The sequence below is a fragment of the Acomys minous genome (assembly GCF_964271855.1).
Source record: "Acomys minous genome assembly, chromosome: 12".
Classification (NCBI taxonomy): domain Eukaryota; kingdom Metazoa; phylum Chordata; class Mammalia; order Rodentia; family Muridae; genus Acomys; species Acomys minous.
Window position 1 is genome coordinate 75,884,167 of NC_140493.1, and position 18,938 is coordinate 75,903,104.

General features: G+C 49.8%; 1 protein-coding gene and 1 long non-coding RNA gene across 2 annotated transcripts in view; one reads left to right on the forward strand and one right to left on the reverse strand.

Moving 5' to 3' along the window:
• Positions 1-379: 379 nt before the first annotated feature.
• UNC45B (unc-45 myosin chaperone B) overlaps positions 380-18,938 on the forward strand; it is a 30,499-nt gene continuing 11,940 nt past the window's right edge. Inside the window, exons 1-10 of the mRNA XM_084748967.1 lie at positions 380-754; positions 1,105-1,272; positions 2,131-2,167; positions 2,910-3,085; positions 5,272-5,361; positions 6,933-7,100; positions 7,838-8,006; positions 11,630-11,800; positions 14,283-14,454; positions 17,002-17,302. Of these exons, the coding sequence (XP_084605093.1) occupies positions 1,105-1,272; positions 2,131-2,167; positions 2,910-3,085; positions 5,272-5,361; positions 6,933-7,100; positions 7,838-8,006; positions 11,630-11,800; positions 14,283-14,454; positions 17,002-17,302 (1,452 nt within the window). The 5' untranslated portion in view covers positions 380-754. The remainder of the gene's footprint in view (positions 755-1,104; positions 1,273-2,130; positions 2,168-2,909; positions 3,086-5,271; positions 5,362-6,932; positions 7,101-7,837; positions 8,007-11,629; positions 11,801-14,282; positions 14,455-17,001; positions 17,303-18,938) is intronic.
• LOC311578897 lies at positions 5,807-6,803 on the reverse strand. Its single transcript, XR_014772995.1, has 3 exons — positions 6,673-6,803; positions 6,371-6,477; positions 5,807-5,849 (listed from the first exon to the last, which is right to left on the reverse strand). It is a non-coding gene; the product is annotated as an uncharacterized lncRNA (long non-coding RNA).

Here is an 18,938-nt window from a genome sequence, read left to right on the forward strand (position 1 = left end):
CCAAGGGAGTCACAGCTAGCGGGGGGACGGAGTGTATTCACCAACACAGGCAGGGAGGGAACGGGAGAACTGCGCCCCCAACCGGCAACCTACTCAACACACACCTAGTCAGCGAGTCCCGCCGGGCTTTCCAAAAGCAGGCTCTTTTGAGCAGACACATCGCTGTGAACAAGAATGAAGAGAAGTCAGGAAGGGATCTTCCACCACTCTGCTCTCGTTTCCCTTCTGGGGAGGCATTTCTGGAAGTCTCCAGAGGGACCTGGGCAGCTGTTATGTGTCCAAGTCTATCAGTCCCGTCAGCTGTCACTCTGCTCCCAAAATAGCAATAGTTTGGGGGAGGGCTGTTTATCGGGGACAGATGAGGAAGTGGCATTGTAACTTTGCTTAGGCAGGGCAGGCCTCCAAGGGATATTCCTGTCTCTTCTGGATCTTTCTCCCACACTTTGAGGTGTGAGTGCAAAGTCTCCAAAGTCTTGCAGGACTGTCCCTGAGTGGGGTGCTCAAGGGCCAGAGGGTAGTCAGCCAGCGCCTCCACGTGGCCATGGATGTCCAGTCCGGGCAGGGGGAGGGCCCTGTATCAGTGACAGCTTTCAGGAGCACCTGCCGCCTGTGGCCAAATATAGTCTGGAGTCACTGGCTGGGGTGATAAAGTCTGCTGGCCGGGGGGCTGGGCTGGGAGGAGCAGAAGGAAGTTGTGTGAGGTGGACTGCAGAGCTCAGGAGTGATACCCAGGAGAAGGCATCCCCGGGAGACAGTGAGTATAGACTGGGAAACTGGGCAAGGAGAAGCCTCCCCGACCCCCCAGGACCGTAAGACCTGAAGGGCAGCTTGGGCCTTTGGGGAGGTGGTTGAAAGAGACAGAGAGGGAGGGCACATGGACTCTGACAACCCCCTCAACAGGGGTCAAGCTCCAAGCAAATACCAATGTCCTTGGGGGTAGGGTCAGCGGTTTTGGGGGTGCTGGAGTGAATACCTCCCAGGCAGAATACCACCGTACATTGTGGAAGGGGGGGGAAACCAGGGGCTTTAGCTCTCAGGCCAAGATCCCTGCTGCGGGGTTTCCAGCAGAAGGCTGACTGCACAGGGCTGCCGGTGTCCCCACAGATGGCAGAGGCAGAGGCGACACAACTGAAGGAGGAAGGGAACCAGCACTTCCAGCGCCAGGACTACAAGGCGGCTACCAAGAGCTACAGCCAGGCCCTGAAGCTGACCAAGGACAAAGCCCTGCTGGCTATACTCTACCGGAATCGTGCAGCCTGTGGCCTGAAAATGGTCTGGCGGACAGGACAGCTTGGGTGGGCGGAGGGCAGTTAGGGGTGGAGCCAAGGTTGTGATGGCCTGATGGAAATGAGCCATCATCATCCTCACCATGCCTTCTGGACCCCTTGAGTTGGCATATGTGCCTCTGAATGGCTGGGCCAGTGCCCTTGAGAGGCAGAAACCCACCGGGCACAGTTGGCCCAACACACGTGTTTTTCATGTCTTGGGCCACTCCTTTTAAGAGTAGCTCTGTGACAGCCATTGTTATCATTTCCATAGTGCAGTCAAGAAACCCAAGGTTCGCCAGGCGTGGTGGCACACACCTTTAATCCCAGCACTCGGGAGGCAGAGGCAGGTGGATTGCTGTGAGTTCGAGGCCAGCCTGGTCTACAAACCTAGCCCAGGACAGCCAAGGCTAACACAGAGAGACTCTGTCTCGAAAAACAAAAACAAACAAAGAAACCCAAGATTCAAGCCGGGCGTGGTGGTGCACGCCTTTAATCCCAGCACTTGGGAGGCAGAGGCAGGTGGATCACTGTCATTTTGAGGCCAGCCTGGTCTACAAAGCGAGCCTAGGACAGCCAAGGCTCCACAAAGAAACCTTGTCTTGAGAAACAAACAAAACAAAACAAGAAACCCAAGGTTCAGAGAGTATGAATAACTTGGCCAAACTTTCCCAGGTGGCAGAAGAGCTGGCATTTAGCCTGGGGTTGCCTGACACTAAAACTCATACTTTTCTGTGCTGGGCCTCTGATAACCTGTAGTTCCCTGGCTAACTTCTCTCCTCACTTAGGGAACACTGGTTGTCTCTGTAGCGCCCCTCCATCCTCCCACCCCCCACTAATAGAGCTTCTTATTCCTGTTTCTCAGGAGAGCTACGCCCAGGCAGCTTCTGATGCTTCTAGAGGTGAGCTCCACACTTTATCCTCGCCCAGCATGGCTGAGCAAGAGTTTGGATCTGGCTTCCATTGGTTGGAGGTGCTGTTGCTAGTCTGTGGGTTCTGAAGGTCAAGGAAAAGCGGGAGAGGGGAAAGACACATCTGGCAATATTTAGCCCAGGGAAGGCCGCTCCCAGGTAGGATCAGGAGGGTTTAGTTTCAGCTCGAGGGCTCCAGGACCAGACTTAGGGTAAAAAGACAAAAGTGCCGGGAGGAGTTTGGGCAGGAATAGGGAAAGGTTTTCTGATTGTCCTGGAACTCCCTCTGTGGACCAAGCTGGCCTCGAACACACAGAGACCAGCTTGCCTCTGCCTCCTGAGTGCTGGGATTAAAAGCCTGCGCCATCACCTTCTGGCTGGGAAAGTTTTTTTTTTTGTAGAGTTGCCTGGCTACCTCAGAGAGGAGGGGAAGCTGAGCACCCTATTTCTTGGGGTATACAAGCACCAGTCAGATGGGCCCCTGAGGAAGCCTTGGGAATCAGATAAAAGTTGGGGTATGCTGCTGGAAGGGGTGCAGGGAAAGAGGACTTTAAGCTTTCTGCCAACCTTTGAGACTCTATGAATCTTTCTGTCTATCAAAATGATGCTATGAGCCAGATGGTCCCAATGGGCATCGCTAAGGAAGATGGCTTTCTTGGGCAGTGGGATGGGGAGGGAGGAAGAGTCTGTAGTCCGAGCTTCTCCTGAGGACCTCCCTGTCTCCTGTCTGTAGCCATTGACATCAACTCTGCTGACATCAAAGCACTGTATCGACGATGCCAGGCACTCGAGCATCTTGGCAAATTGGACCAGGCGTTCAAGGATGTGCAGCGCTGTGCTACCCTCGAGCCAAGGAACCAGAACTTCCAGGAGACACTGCGGAGGCTCAACACCAGCATCCAAGAGCAGGTAAACTGGGCCCTTCCAGAGAGAGAACTGTGGCTGCTCCCATCCCATTCCTAGGGAGGTCGGGAGGTGAGGACAGAGACAGTATGGAACATGGGCACTCTCCGTGGGAGAGACAGGCAAGTACACCTTCCTGCAAGTGCTGGAGAGGGCTGTGGTGCTGGCTGAGGGCACAGTCTACTCACGGCGATAGTTCTTTTAAATTTCAGGTAGAAGCACTGACAAGAAATTATGATCACCTAGTGAGTCTGCACTGTGACTCTAGGGGAACAAAGGTAGCCAGGAATTCTTGGGAATGAGGGATAGAGGGTCAGAGTCCATGGGAACATGAGATCTTTGCAGGAAAGATGGAGAGCCAGAACCAGAGATAAGGAGCCCTGTATCCCCCCTGGCTCAGCTACTGACTTCTTTCTGGTTGACTCCTTAGATGTGCTGGCTTCCTCCTGCAAGAAAGAGCAGGAATCCCAGGCTGTAATCCCAGCAGTCAGGGAGGCAGAGGCAGGTGGATCTCTGTAAGTTCGAGGCCAGCCTGGTACCCTGTCTTACAAAACTGAGGACTGGAGAAATGGCTTGGTGGTTAAGCGTGCCACCTGCTCTTCCAGAGGTCCTGAGTTCAATTCCCAGCAACCACATGGTGACTCACAACCATCTATAATGTTATCTGATGCCCTCTTCTGCAGATAAAGCACTCATACAATAAATAAATCTTAAAAAACAAAACAAAACAAAAAACAAGACTGGGTGTGGTGGTGCATGCCTTTAATCCCAGAACTCGGGAGGCAGAGGCAGGTGGATTGCTGTGAGTTCGAGGCCAGCCTGGTCTACAAATCGAGTCCAGGACAGCCAAGGCTACACAGAGAGACCCTGTCTCGAAAAGCCAAAAACCAAAACAAAACAAAACTGAGGGGGAGAAGGGAGGGGGAAGAGAGAGAGAGCACGCACAGGAGGGCCATAGCTCATTCAGCCCTCTGCTCTAAGGCTCAGTAACTCCTGTGTGTCTGGAACAGCCTGTGCCTGGAGCATGGCACACTGCCCAGAGTGCAGATTCAGTGCTGGGAACTGGAAAAGAGGGGGAGATGAGAAAAGGGGTGGGGGAAGGAGGAGCCTGTCCATCCAAAGAGGTGAGCCCAGAGCAGCAGGAGTGAGGAAGAGCAGCTGTCAGCTGTAGGAGGCATGGGGGGAGCTGGCCAGCTGATCGCTCGGGCCACCTTATGACGGATCCAGGATGCTGCAGGGTGGCATGAGTGAGGGTCTACAGCCCCCCCAAACAGAATGATTTCCCTCTCTTTGGCAGGATGCTTAAAATCCATTTCTGGTTAATGAGCCTGGAGGCAAATTTCTACTTTAGTCTCCCCTTAACCGTCTAATAGTTGACTGCCTGTGAGATTCTAAGACTAAAACTGGCCTGATGTCTCCTATGGCCGTTGTGATGGTCATATGTGATAATGAATGTAACTAGACTGAAAAGTTTGTAGGTCAAAGATTGATTTTGCTCAACTTTTTTTTCTTGTTTCTTTTTCTTTTTTTTTTTTTTTTTTTTTTTTTTGGTTTTTCGAGTCAGGGTCTCTTTGTAGCCTTGGCTGTTCTGGACTCACTTTGTAGACCAGGCTGGCCTCGAACTCACAGCGATCCGCCCAACTCTGCCTCCCGAGTGCTGGGATTAAAGGCGTGCGCCACCACGCCCGGCTCTTGTTTCTTTTTCTTTCTTTCTTTTTTCTTTCTTTCTTTCTTTTTTTTTTTAGGGGAGCAGGTGAGGAACAGGGTTTCTCTATGTAGCTCTGCCTGTCCTGGAGCTCACTATGTAGACCAGGGTGGCCTCGAACTCACAGAGACATACTTGCCTGCCTCTGCCTCCTAAGTGCTGGGATAAAAGGTATGGGCTACTGTCCCTGCTTTTTGTTCACTTTTCTAGTGCCTGGTATAAAGTGGTCATTCATTTAACGTTAAAAATTATTTTATTTATTTGTTTGTTTGTTTTATTTTTCGAGACAGGGTTTCTCCACGTGGCCTTGGGTAGCCTGGAACTCGCTCTGTACAGGCTGGCCTCGAACTCATGGAGATCCGCCTGCTAAGACAGCACTAGGGTCCCGAGTAGATCTTCTGTTTTCTGAATTGAGTATACGAAGAGTAGGCAGAAATGGTGTGGGCCAGCTGCTTGCCTCACGTCGGGCTCCGTCCTCTCTCCCCAGCTCCGCGTGCAGTTTTCCACAGACTCCAGGGTACAGACGATGTTTGAAATCCTTCTCAACGAAAACAGCGAGGCTGATAAACTGGAAAAGGTGAGTGGTGCGTCATGATGGCCAGCAGGGGTCGCTCTCTACACGCGGCTCCTGATTAAGGTTTGCTTGGCCTAGGAGGCAAGAGCGCTGGGTCCCTGAATATAGAGAACCCTTGTTCAGAGTTAATCCCACAGGAAACCGGCAGTACAACAGCCATGTATGGTAACAGCTACACATTCTGTACAGGACACACACTGGAGTGAAAACACGCCAGCACAGTAGAGCCTGTTTGCACTCAGTCAGGTTGATCAGGAGTTCAAGGTCAGCCTAGGCTACACAGCAAAATCAAAATAAACCAACATAAAAATGTGAAATAATTAGGAAATGGGTTCCTGGATTCCACTAAACAGACTTTACGTGTGCTGAAGCCACGGGTACAAACAAGATGGGCAACACAGCCACAGAGCACACTCACCACGCAGCATCCTGTCAGAGAGCATCACTCTGGACTTGTTTCCGGTTTTCAGCATTTTTTATTTTCTACGATTCTGTAAAAGGAGAAGGGAGTGTCTTAGAAAGACATCCAAACCTTCTAGAGAAGTAAAGGGCATTTAGTCCAAACCAGGCATATGCCTTTAACCCCGACATGTAGAATGTGGAAGAGGATCAGGTATTCAAGGCTAGCCTCTGCTACCTGGGACCTCTGAGGCCAGGCTAGGCTGCCTGACTTAGCCAGTCAGATGGTAAAGGGGTCTGACAACCTGAGTTGTCAACCGTTTTGTCTTTAACATATACATCCCCTCTCCCGTAATAAATAAATAGTAAACAAACAACAAACAAACAAAAACCCAAAACTTTATGGCTGGAGAAATGGCTCAGAGGTTAAGAGCACTGACTGCTCTTCCAAACGTCCTGAGTTCAACTCCCAGCAACCACTTGATGGCTCGCAACCATCTATAATGAGATCTGGTGCCCTCTTCTGGCCTGCAGGTGTACATGCAGGCAGAACCCTATACATAATAAATAAATACATTAAAAAAAAACTTTAAATAAATAAATCAGCACTAACCATCAGAAAGACCAAGGTTAGGGTGAAGCCACTGTGGCAAGTTGAACAGCAGGGTCAGACGACGTCTTTGTTTAAAATCAGATATTTTGCTCATTGAAGTTTTTGGCCTTGATTTTGATTAAAAGGTACTTCATTAAATAGGAAAACAAAGCAGGCAGCAGTCATGTTAAAAGGACCTGACTTTAACATGTAAACTATTTTCAGCTCTCCACCCTTTCCCATCCATTCTCCATCCGTAGCAGGCACACGATTTTCTTTTTACGCCGTCACACACTGAGTGAACCTATGACCCCCAGTTCTACCTGTTGGCATCGTTTCATGTGACTTTGTTGTAGCTGCGGCCTCACTGGCTGTGGCATATTTGGTCAAGTTGGTCCTTATACAAGTTGCTTTGATTTTTTTTTTTTTAATTATGGTTTTGGGCTGTTTCCAGGAGTAGGTCTGTAGGAGGAGAGAGTACAGCAATGTACTGCAGATGCAGACGGTGCACTGGCCCCTGCACTGGGTTCACGGGCAAGGCCTCCATCTGGCTTCCTGACAGCCTTCGTTGCTTCTCCCTCAGGCTGCCAACAACCTCATTGTCCTGGGCCGCGAGGAAGCCGGCGCTGAAAGGATCTTCCAGAGCAACGGGGTTGGCTTGCTGCTGCAGCTTATGGACACTAAGCGGCCCGAGCTGGTGCTAGCTGCCGTGCGGACCCTGTCCGGCATGTGCAGCGGCCACAGAGCCAGGGTAAGGGCCCGGGGATTGGGGGCTAGGTGGTGTGGATGGCAGCTGGTCCAAGGAGGCAGAGGGTGGCACATGGTCAGGGCTGTGGCTGGCATGACTAGAACTTGAGACAGAGCCTAGAGGGTCCCCTGCCTCTCAGCCTGGGTCCTGTGAATTATGGCTCCAGAGTGCTGCAGGCCGTTTCCCTGAAAGCTGGAAGTGGGCTCGACTAAGCAAGGTGGTGTTGACAGCGGATTGCAGGAAGAGCTGAACTCAATAACGTGTGTCTCTTCATATTCAGCCTTTGAGCTCAGTGTACCGTCTACACTTAGATCTCAGTGAGGTCCTGCACATGCACGGACTCAGTGCCCTCAGGACTCCAGTACAGGGTGACATAGCTCAGAGTCGCCTAGAGGAGGTTTCCCAGCCTGTGGGTCCCCACCTCCTCCCCCCTCCATCCCCCACCATCCCAAGTTCCCTATTGCATGAAGTGGACAGGGTGGTCACCACCCACTTTTTTTTTTTTTTTTTTTTTGGTTTTTTGAGACAGGGTTTCTCTGTGTAGCCTTGGCTGTCCCGGAACTCACTATTTAGACCAGGCTGGCCTCGAACTCACAGCAATCCACCTGCTTCTGCCTCCCGAATGCTGGGATTAAAGGCGTGCGCCACCAGGCCCTGCCTACCACCCACTTCTTAACCTGGGCGCCAAACAGAAGAGAGGGGCAGGGTGGCTGACTCTGTCTGTTCCTTCTGGGGCCTAGGCCACAGCCATCCTGCACACAGTCCGCATAGACAGAATCTGCAGCCTCATGGCCACGGAGAATGAAGAGATGGCCCTGGCTGTCTGCAACCTGCTCCAAGCCATCATCGACTCCCTGTCTGGGGAGGACAAGAGAGAGCAGCGAGGGAAGGAGGAGGCCTTGGTTCTAGGTAGGAGATACTTTTCTGTTCTGGATCAAGTGGGCTTCAAGACAGAGCCAGTGTGGGGCTGGAGAGAGGGCTCAGAGGTTAAGGGTACTGACTGCTCCTCCAGAGGTCCTGAGTTCAATTCCCAGCAACCACGTGGTGGCTCACAATCATCTATAATGTGATGTGATGCCCTCTTCCGGCCTGCAGGTGTACATGCAGGCAGAGTACTGTATACCTGATAATAAATAAATAATACATCTTTAAAAAAAAAAAGACAGAGCCAGTCACCACCTTGTGTGGCATCTCCTGCGTGCAGAGGTGGCCTGGTTTGATTTTAGTATGCATGTTGGGGTTATAAAAAGGAAAATGGCATAAGCTACGGAGTATGGAGTTGTCAGCTTTTCATCCTGGAAGGCGCTATGGTGACGATGGCTATATCAGTGTGACTGTGTTCAATGCCACTCAATTTTATACTTAAAAATAGTTAAAATGGTAACTTTTGTGTTAGTCGTATCTCATCATTGTGTAACAGAAGCTCAGTGGGGTGACTTGGGAAGACACAGAAATCTGTAAGGAGGAAAAATGTTCTCCTAAACAAAACCCAAACTCAATCAGAGAATCACCAGAGCCTCCCGTATTTTCTTATCCTTGTAAATATATTTATAGAAGTATCAATTAAAAATTAGAGTTCTGAGCCAGGCAGTGGTGGTATTCACCTTTAATCCCAGCACTCAGGAGGCAGAGGCAGGTGGGCCTCCGAGTTCAAGGCCAGCCTGGTGTACAGAGTGTGTTCCAGGTCAGCCTGGTTACACAGAGAAACCCTGTCTTGAAAAAAAAAAAGGAATTCTGCTGTAGGTATTTTTAAAAACTGTCTTCCTGAGTGAGATCAATGTTACCTGCATTGTGCTTGGAGTGTGCGAAGTCCCTCACCGGCTCGTGTGTTTCCATACCTGGTCTCCAGTTGGTGGAGCTGTTTCTAGGAAGTTATGGAACCTTCAGGAGGGCCTCTGTGAAGGGAGTGGGTCAAAGGATTCCAGCTTCTCTCTGTCTCTCTGGTCTACGTGTTCGGATCCACTCAGATATGAGCAAGCAGCCCCACGCTTCCGCAGCTACAGCTATGAGCCGCTTTTTCAACGCCCTTTCCATCAGGAACCAAATGTAGCTTTTCTTCTCCAGATTCTTAGCAAGGTGTACTGAACCAGTTGTGAGGAAAATAACTGACACACACACATACACCATTTAATATTATTCTTTCTTTTTACACAGAGTCTCTCTATGTAGTCTATGCTGGCCTTGAACTTCCCGTCCTCCACTCTCAGTCTCCCAAGTACTGGGATTACAGGTGTGCCCATTTGATAGTCTTAAAATTATTCCAATATTTTTTAAAAAGAGAAAGCATTCTTTTTTTTTTCTTTTTGAGACAGGGGTTCTCTGTGTAGCCTTGGCTATACTGGAACTCTCTTTGTAGACCAGGCTGGCCTCGAACTCACAGAGATCCTCCTGCCTCTGCCTCCCAAGTGCTGGGATTACAGGTGTGTGCCACCCATGCCCGGCTATTCCAATATTTTTAATAATTACTCTTATATTTCTTTTCTTTTGTGGGGTTGAGGTTTCACTATATACCCCGGCTGTCCTGGAATTTACTATGTAGACCAGGCTGGTCTTGAACACACAGTGATGCACCTGGCACTGTTTCTTGAGTCCTAGGATTAAAGGAACGTATATCATGCCTTGTTTACATTTGATTTGTTTTCTTTTTCCTTTCTTTCTTTTTGGTTTTTCGAGACAGGATCTGTCTGTGTAGCCTTGTCTGACCTGGACTCACTTTGTAGACCAGGCTGGCCTTGAACTCACAGCGATCCACCAGCCTCTGCCTTTCGAGTGCTGAGATTAAAGGTGTGCACCACCATGCCCGGCTTTCTTTTTATTTTATTTATTTTTACTTTTGATTTGTTTTCATCACACACACACACACACACACACACACACACACACACACATCAAAAAACCAAAACGAAAAACCAAAACACCAAAAAACTCTTAGCTTTCTTCCTGCACATAGAAGTTCTAAACATTATTTCATAAATTCTTGATTAGCTGTCAGGATAAAAAAAAACTATATTATAAACAAGTTGATGATAGTTCCATAAATGTAGATACCACAAGTCATCAACAGTCTGTGTTACTGGATATTGATGTGATTTAAAATTTTTACACCCCAACATTCCATTCTTTAGTTTCATCTGTGTTTGCAGGTGTAATTAATTTTTGGGGGGACAAAATCATAGAGATGGGTGTTCTATGATTGAGGCTCTTTCTTCATTGTACCCCCCTTCTGCTTTTTGTTTAGTTTTGTTTTGTTTTTGTTTCGAGACAGGGTCTCTCTGTGTAACCTTGGCTGTCCTGGACTCGCTTTGTAGACCAGGCTGGCCTCGAACTCACAGCGATCCACCTGCCTCTGCCTCCCGAATGCTGGGATTAAAGGCGTGCGCCACCACCGCCCAGCATCTCATCCGTTCTGAGAGGAACAGTAGTTTGTACTCTTGTTATCCTAGTCAAGCCCAGAAGTTTGAAGCTGTGCTCTTAGGAGCCCTGAGGAGAAAGGAAGGCTTTGTTCAGGGGCCAAAGAGTAGAAACTTGCTCCTCACTGCCAAGGGTGTTGAGAGTGACAGCTGTGTGACAAGAACAATGAAGGAGAGAGACTAAGAGACTACTGGGGGGAAGCGGTGTCCGTGCCTCTGAGTCGGCACTCTTTCATGGCCTGGCGTTTCCCATCACGGCAGCCAGTCTTTAGCGTAGCCCAGGGAAGAGGGACAAGGCAAGTCTAGGCAAAGTCCAGCAGGTTTGGGTCATTGCTCATGTTAGGACATCATTGCTTTTCTTGTTTGTATAGAGAGGATTTGGGGGTGGCACAGTGCTGAGAATTGAACCTAAGGAACTCACTCTGTAGACCAGGCTGGCCTCGAACCCGCAGAGACCCGCCTGCCTCTACTTCCCAAGTGCTGGGATTAAAGCTGTCTGTTGACACCACCAGCAGAGGCCTAGGTTCTAGATTAGCCCTATTGGAATGGCTACTGGGTTGCTTGTCTTTTCTGAGCCATGTCAGCACTTGGGAGGCAGAGGCAGGCGGATCGCTGTGAGTTCGAGGCCAGCCTGGTCCACAAAGAGAGTCTAGGACAGCCAAGGCTACACAGAGAAACCCTGTCTCGAAAAACCAAAATTTATTTATTTAATGTATGAGTGTTCTATCTGCATGTACACCAACATACCAAAAGAGGGCACCAGATCACATTATAGATGGTTGTGAGCCACCATGTGGTTGTGGGAATTGAATTCAGGACCTTTAGAAGAGCAGACAGTGCTCTTAACCTCTGAGCCATCTCTCCAGCCCTAAACTTTTTTGTTTTGTTTTGTTTTTTGAAACAGGGTTTTTCTGTGTAGCCCTGGCTGTCCTGGACTTACTCTGTAGACCCCCCACATAGCACCATTAAGCGATAAGCATCCCACATAGCAGCCTGTCAGAAGGATGTTTCCTATTCAAACTGCAACACTCAGAAAACAGTGGGTGCAGGCCTTCCAGAATCCTTCTAGAAGTGTCTGCCATTCATGGTCCTCTCTATTTGCTCTTCTCCTTTGTTCTTCAGACACCAAGAAGGACCTGAAGCAGATCACCAGCCACCTGCTGGACATGCTGGTCAGTAAGAAGGTGTCCGGGCAGGGCAGAGACCAGGCACTGAACCTGCTCAATAAGAACGTCCCCAGGAAGGACCTGTCCATTCACGACAACTCACGCACCATCTATGTTGTAGATAATGGTGAGATGGGGCGAGGAGAGGGGCTTGAGGTTTGGTTATGCCGGGAGGTTAGGCTCAGGGACCGGTCTTGGTATAGAGAAAAGAGGGAGGATGTTGTCTGGAGACTGTCTTCTGTCAACTGAAGGGGGCAGTAGGCATTAAACGTATTTAGGATCCCTGTGGGCTCGATGAAGTGGGTAGGTCAAGGCTCTGAATTAAGGGCAAGGACATACCCAGGAATGGGTAGCATCCCAAGACTTTGAATAGAGCCACATAAAAGTCAGGATTGAGTGTTGGTAACAAACAGGACTCTACCAACCATGGGGTAGCATGCCTGACGTCTCATGCTTGATAAAACACTTAGTGCCTTCCAAAGGGGAGAAGATGATCTCACGCGTGCTTTATAGCAAGCAAAGTGAAAATGCTCTACCTAGCAGCTAGTCACTAAGTCCACGTGGGCGTGCGTTTGTCTCCCGAATCAACTCCATCTGTGTAGGAACCACACCTGTGGCGTTAGAATCTGCCATGGTTAATTCTCCCACAGGGTTTTCTGACATACAGCCCAGGTCTTGTTCTAGAAAACCCAAGTCAACTTCCATTAGATAACACAGCCCCACACACCCACCCAGCACAGCGCATATGCAAGTACTTAGATTTTAAGGCTTGACCCCAGTGCTTAAGGACCACTGTCATGCAACCCCTACCCCAGTTCCGGTCTCTGCATATGTTCTGAGAGCCAAGCAGCGCTGACCCTGCTCCACACTGGGATGAACTATGTAGTTTATGGGATGGGGAAAGTGTGTGTGTGCGGGGGGGGGGGGGGGAGGAGTATTTCTTATTCTCCTCCTTGGTTGGAAGGCACTAACCTGAATATCACTCACGTGAAAACCAAGTGCATTTAGAAATTCCAGTAAGACCAGTGCAAAGCTGCATCGTGATGCATGTGTGTAACTCAGACAGGGCCAGTGAGGGTGTTTCAAGAGACTCAAACCCAAAGTAAGCTCCTGGCTTAGGAGGAGGCACAGACTGACAAGGGGGGAGATCCTGGGTGTTCTCACAGAGAAGTGAGAGGGGTCCATAGGGAAGATGGAAGGGCAAAGTAAGAAGTGGATTTGGGATAGTGGAACAGGTGCACTGAGGGTGTGTGTGTGTGTGTGTGTGTGTGTGTGTGTGTGTGTGTGTGTGTTGCCAGCCAGGCTTCAGTGTCTGGGTTAGCTCATCAGGTCCTCCCTTACTTACATCAGAACCCTTTTGCTATATGAGTTTGTGACATATTAAGAAATATGTGTTTGGCCTCTGCACCCTCTATGAGTTATGACACGTAACTCATAAAACTGTTCTGAATTCCAGTAAGCGTCTTTTATATATGCTGATGAGACTAGTGGCTGGGGTGCCTGTGAGAAGTTTGGAAGGAGCAAAAGGAGGTTTCAGGGAAGCTAGCTATGTGATTAGAGATTGGGAACTTTCTACTCTGCCCATGCTCATCCCTTACCAAGACCTTTGACCTTTGACCTCATTGGAAAGGAGAGAGCCCGAAACTGAGACAATCACTGACAGTGATGTAATTAATCAGGTGTACATCATGAAGTCTCTTTTTCAATGAGGCAAAATGCAAACCCACCCCTAACTGAGGAAGGTCAGAGCTTCAGGGATGACAGACATGCCAGGTCTCTGGGAAGGCAGCACCCGGCACCTAATGATTCTGGAGCTCCGCTTCCATCCCTCTCCTCAGGAGCCATCCCCACACATTATTGGCCTGACAAAGGGATCCTGAGGGCCTCTGTCTGTAGGCATGTTGGGCCTTTTATATGCTAGGGAAGCACTCCCTACCCTGAACTCTGTCCACATCCGGTTGCCTCACTGGCATCGTTAGCACTCAGTACCCATTCCTGTCATGTTTAGGTGGCCCCATCCCACACCATGTTAAAGGCAGGACAGATACGGGGCTCCATTACTAATCTACTCGCTCAGTGAACACGTGAATCTTGAATTTAGTCTGGCGGAGGAAGCCACTGAAGCTTCTCCAGTAAGGAAACGAGAAGAGATGATGATAATAACTCCTGAGGAAATGGTAGATGTTTGAAGAGCGATTACGCTTCCGGGTGGGAACTGGGCCATTTCTGCGCATTATCTGACCAAGTCCTCAAGTCTATAAGTATGTTGTGGCTTTTTTCACTTTTGTAAATGAAATACTGAGGATACTGAGCCCTGGGGAAAAGACAGTATGAAGTCGTATATGAGGAAGTCCAGGTACAACCCATGAAGTGAGATCAACTACTGCTGAGTTTAAGTATGGTGGAATATCGGCCATGCAACAGGTGGCTTCCTCCACAGGGCCAGAGTCACACAAAAGGCAAGGGCCTCTTGTCCCCCCCTCCAGGACCCTGGACTCTGGAGAGGCCGTGTACTGTCTAAAGCCGTAGCTGGTGGGGAGCAGGCGGTGAGACATTTTTGAGGGGGACAGAGACCCTCAGGAATATCACTTGCTATTGTCACCTCTTAGGTCTGAGGAAGATCCTGAAGGTGGTGGGGCAGGTTCCGGACCTGCCCTCCTGCCTGCCGCTGACTGACAACACCCGCATGCTGGCCTCCATCCTCATCAACAAGCTGTACGATGACCTGCGCTGTGACCCGGAGCGCGACCACTTCCGCAAGATCTGCGAGGAGTATATCACGTGAGTTCCCCGGAAGAGGCAATAGCCACCTACGGCTGTGTAGCCAGTCACGCCCACCTTCAGTAACTTACAGAAATAATGGCAATTTATTACCCCTCAGTTGGATGGGTATTTGGGACCTGTGTATATACGTTGTGCGATTGTGGCTTGGGGTCTTCCATCAAGTCACAGTCATGCGGGCCTGGGCTGTTAGCCATGCTTGATGACATCAAGACTGATGGCTTGATGGTTTGGTTGGGGTTTAGAAGATGCTTCTGGGAGGCTGCACTCACATGGCAATGCACTGGTGCTGGCTGCTGGTGGAGAACTGTAGTTGTGGACCACTCCATCAGCTGGTGGAGAACTGTAGATGTGGACCTACTTCATCAGCTGGTGGAGAACTGTAGATGTGGACCACTCCATCAGCTGGTGGAGAACTGTAGATGTGGACCTATTCCATCAGCTAGTGGAGAACTGTAGATGTGGACCTACTCCATCAGCTGGTGGAGAACTGTAGATGTGGACCACTCCATCAGCTGGTGGAGAACTGTAGATGTGGACCATTCCATCAGCTGGTGGAGAACTGTAGATGTGGACCACTTCATCGGCTGGTGGAGAACTGTAGATCCCCCATGTGGCCTGCTCCATCAGCTACTGAAGAGTCTCTCTCTCCCCTCTCTTCCTCCCCCCACCCACTACTTTGAAGCAGCAGTTTGTTAATTCCAGTGATCCCTCAATGTGTACATTGTCCAGATTTCTGGAACACTATCCATGCCTCACAACCTGGGGTATGGCTTAGGAAGCTGCACCCTAGATGGGACCTAGGTGGGTGAAGACTTTTCCTCTGTGTCCTTTCTCTCCTCCTAGGGTGGGACACTGTTCTTATAAAGCCAGGGAAGAGACATACATTTATTTTGCTTTTATTTTTTAGAAAAAGTCTCACTAAGCACCTCCTACTGGCCTAAATCTTTATGTAGATCAGGCTGGCTTCAAACTAGGAGCGATCAAGTGCCTTTGCCTCCTGAATGCTAGGATAAAAGGTGTGAGCCACCACGCCTGGCAAATCCATATATATCTATTGTCTATGTATTTATTTTTTTTCGACTGCCAAATGAAGAACTATCCTGAGCTCTCGGGCCCGCCAGCTCCCTCCCAGTTCCATACACCTGCTAACCTTGACTGTGGCTCTAAAAGCTCCTCATGGCTGAGGCTGCCTATCAGAGCTTTGCCCCTGCTACTAACTTCAGGCATCGCCCTGTCCTTGGAGCTTGAGTCTCAGTTCCATAATCCTTAGAAAGAAGAAGTCTGAACCTAAAATGCCACAGGCAAAACTTTTTTCTTGAGACACAAGCTCCAGCTAACTGGGAGATGGAGCCTCTCTCTGAACAAGCCTTGCTCAGGCGGTGGCTCCTTAAACAAATGAAAGGGCTGGCAGATGCAGGAAGAGCTGCGGTCAGAAGTTCCCATGAAGGGCCTCCATGTACGTGAGCAACTCATGCTTGTAGAGCATCCTGACTGGTCAATGTCCCTGAGCTCAGTGGAAGGCAGCTTGTAAGTCAGGTGTTAGGAGGTCACGCTGCATGTACCAGCATCTGGACGACACATCCACTGTTTTTAACTCTGGGGGGCCCTGTGCACAGCCTGCTCCCTAGTTATGTTCCTGTTTGACTTTGCTGTGAAAACACATGAGTCTGATCTTTGCTAAGCCCCTTCCCAGGGCTGATTATTTCATCCCTACTTTTTTGTTTTGTTTTTGTTTGTTTCTTTGGTTGGTTTTTCGAAACAGGGTTTCCTCTGTGTGACAGTCTGGGCTATCCTGGACTCGCTTTTGTAGACCAGGCTGGCCTCGAATTCACATCAGTCCTCCTGCCTCTGCCTCCCAAGTGCTGGGATTAAAGGCGTGCGCCACCACGCCCGGCTTTCACCTCTACTTTTGGGTGCTCCCCCCCACTGCCTCAACTCATGATGTCCCAAATCACTTGACCGAGGGCACTTGTCAGGTGCCGCACTGGGCCTGGCTGTGGCTGCGACTATGTATTTTCCCCTCTGAGGTTGGGAAAGCTGGAGCTGTTGGCTGACAGCGATCTTCTGTCTGACAGGGTCTTTTCTTGGCCCTTGCCTCAGCTCAGGGGGCCGTCTCACCCTTCGCAGCGTAACCAGTATCTAGTGACTTGTCACTCACCCCAATTTGAAATGACTCTCTAGGGCACCCCAGCTCAAAGCTCATCAAGGGAGAAACTTTGGGGTGATTGCATTGCAGGCCAGTGCACCATCTCTCAGCGCTGCTACCCAATAATTCAACTTCCTGCAGGTCGATCCCCAAAGCCAGAGTGTGATTCCAGGGGGACATACCCCGTGGCCAGTTGCGATGTCATTTATCCTTCAAAAACAACGGCAAATATGCCCTGTGTTTATAGGCCAAAAGGCTGACACTCAGAATGGTTCAGTGAGTTGCCGAATGTCAACAACGTAGCTCATGAGTGGAGGCCAATTCAAATCTCCCCCCTACATCTATTCTTTTCACCCCCTTGGGCTGATTCTCTTGGTCACCCTTGCCCTCTGTTTTAGGGGCAAGTTTGATCCCCAAGACATGGACAAGAATGTAAATGCCATCCAGACAGTGTCGGGGATCCTGCAGGGGCCCTTTGACCTGGGCAATCAGCTGCTGGGCATGAAAGGTGTGATGGAGATGATGGTGGCCCTGTGTGGCTCGGAGCGCGAGGCAGACCAGCTGGTGGCGGTGGAGGCTCTCATCCACGCCTCCACCAAGCTCAGCCGCGCCACCTTCATCATCACCAACGGCGTGTCCCTTCTCAAGCAGATCTACAAGACCACGAAGAATGAGAAGATTAAGATACGCACCCTGGTGGTGAGTGGACAGGGTGCCGAGTGCCAGGGGTGCTGGGATGAATGAGATATGGCCCCATCTTTGGGCATGTATGTGTCTTTTTTTTTTTTTTTAAGACAGGGTTTCTCTGTGTAGCCTTGGCTGTCCTGGATTCACTTTGTAGACCAGGCTGGCCTCGAACTCACTGTGATCTGCCTGCCTCTGCCTCTCAAGTGCTGGGATTAAAGGCGTGCACCACCACTCCCAGCGCGTATGTGTCTTAGTTAGGGTCACTATTGCTGTGATGAAACACCGGGACCGAAACGCAAGTTAGGGAGGAAAGGAAAGCGTTCATTCGGCTTATAGGTCCATATCACTGAAGGAAGTCAGGACAGGAACCTGGAGGGCACCAGTCCAGGGATGCCACATAAAACCAGCCTGTACAGAGGGTCATGTTCTAGGGAACCCTCAGGCCCACCCTGCAGACAGAGTGATAGGCAGGGCTGTGGGAACAGAGAGTGGAAGGTGACCCAGCTGGCCTTGAACTCACAGAGATCCACCTGCCTCTGCCTCCTGTGTGCGGTGATTAAAGATATGCACCATCATGCCCCACTCTAATATGAAAAAAAATTTTGAGGCAACGTTTCTCTGTGTAGCCTTTGCTGTCTAGACTCGCTTTGTAGACCAGGCTGGCCTTGAACTCACAGCAATCTACCTGCCTCTGCCTCCTGAGCACTGGGATTAAAGTCGTGCACCACCACGCCTGACTAATGTCAATTTTTAAAGAAACTTTTTTTCTCTTTTTTTTTAAATTTAATATGGACCTTTATTTTTTTTTAATTTATTCTTGTTACATCTCAGTGGTTATCCCATCCCTTGTATCCTCCCATTCTACCCTCCCTCCCATTTTCCCCTTATTCCCCTCCCCTATGACTGTGCCTGAGGGGGATTACCTTCCCCTGTATATGCTCATAGGGTATCAAGTCTCTTCTTGGTAACCTGCTGTCCTTCCTCTGAGTGCCACCAGGTCTCCCCCTCCAGGGGACATGGTCAAATGTGAGGCACCAGAGTATGTGAGAAAGTCATATCCCACTCTCCACTCAACTGTGGAGAATGTTCTGACCATTGGCTAGATCTGGGTAGGGGTAAAGAAACTTTTTGCCATGGGCATTGATGGTTTTCTGCTCCAGAAGACAGTGTACTTTTCCTGACACAAGGGTCCAGGTTTTCACCCAGGTTAGACTTTGTTTGCCTGAATTTGCTGCTCACATGATGTGACTTCTTTGCTTTCTCGTGCCATCTCGAGGCCTCTCACGGTGGCTGCTGCTATTGGATAGTATTCTCCTGTGCAGAGTTTTCAAAACATCAAAGAGGTCAAAGTGGTGAGGACCTGAGGCTTTGTGGACACCCTCCCTAACATAGGGCACTGGGGAGGGCACCTCAGAAGAGGTGGCATGGCATGGCACAGAGGTGTGTCCAGGCAGAGAGAGGGGGACGGTGTTAACCACAGGGCCACAGGGCCTGACTCAGGCCCAGTGCTGCTGATTCTTCTTCTTCTTCTTCTTCTTCTTCTTCTTCTTCTTCTTCTTCTTCTTCTTCTTCTTCTTCTTCTTCTTCTTCTTCTTCTTCTTCTTCTTCTTCGTTTTTTTGAGACAGGGTTTCTCTGTGTAGCCTTGGC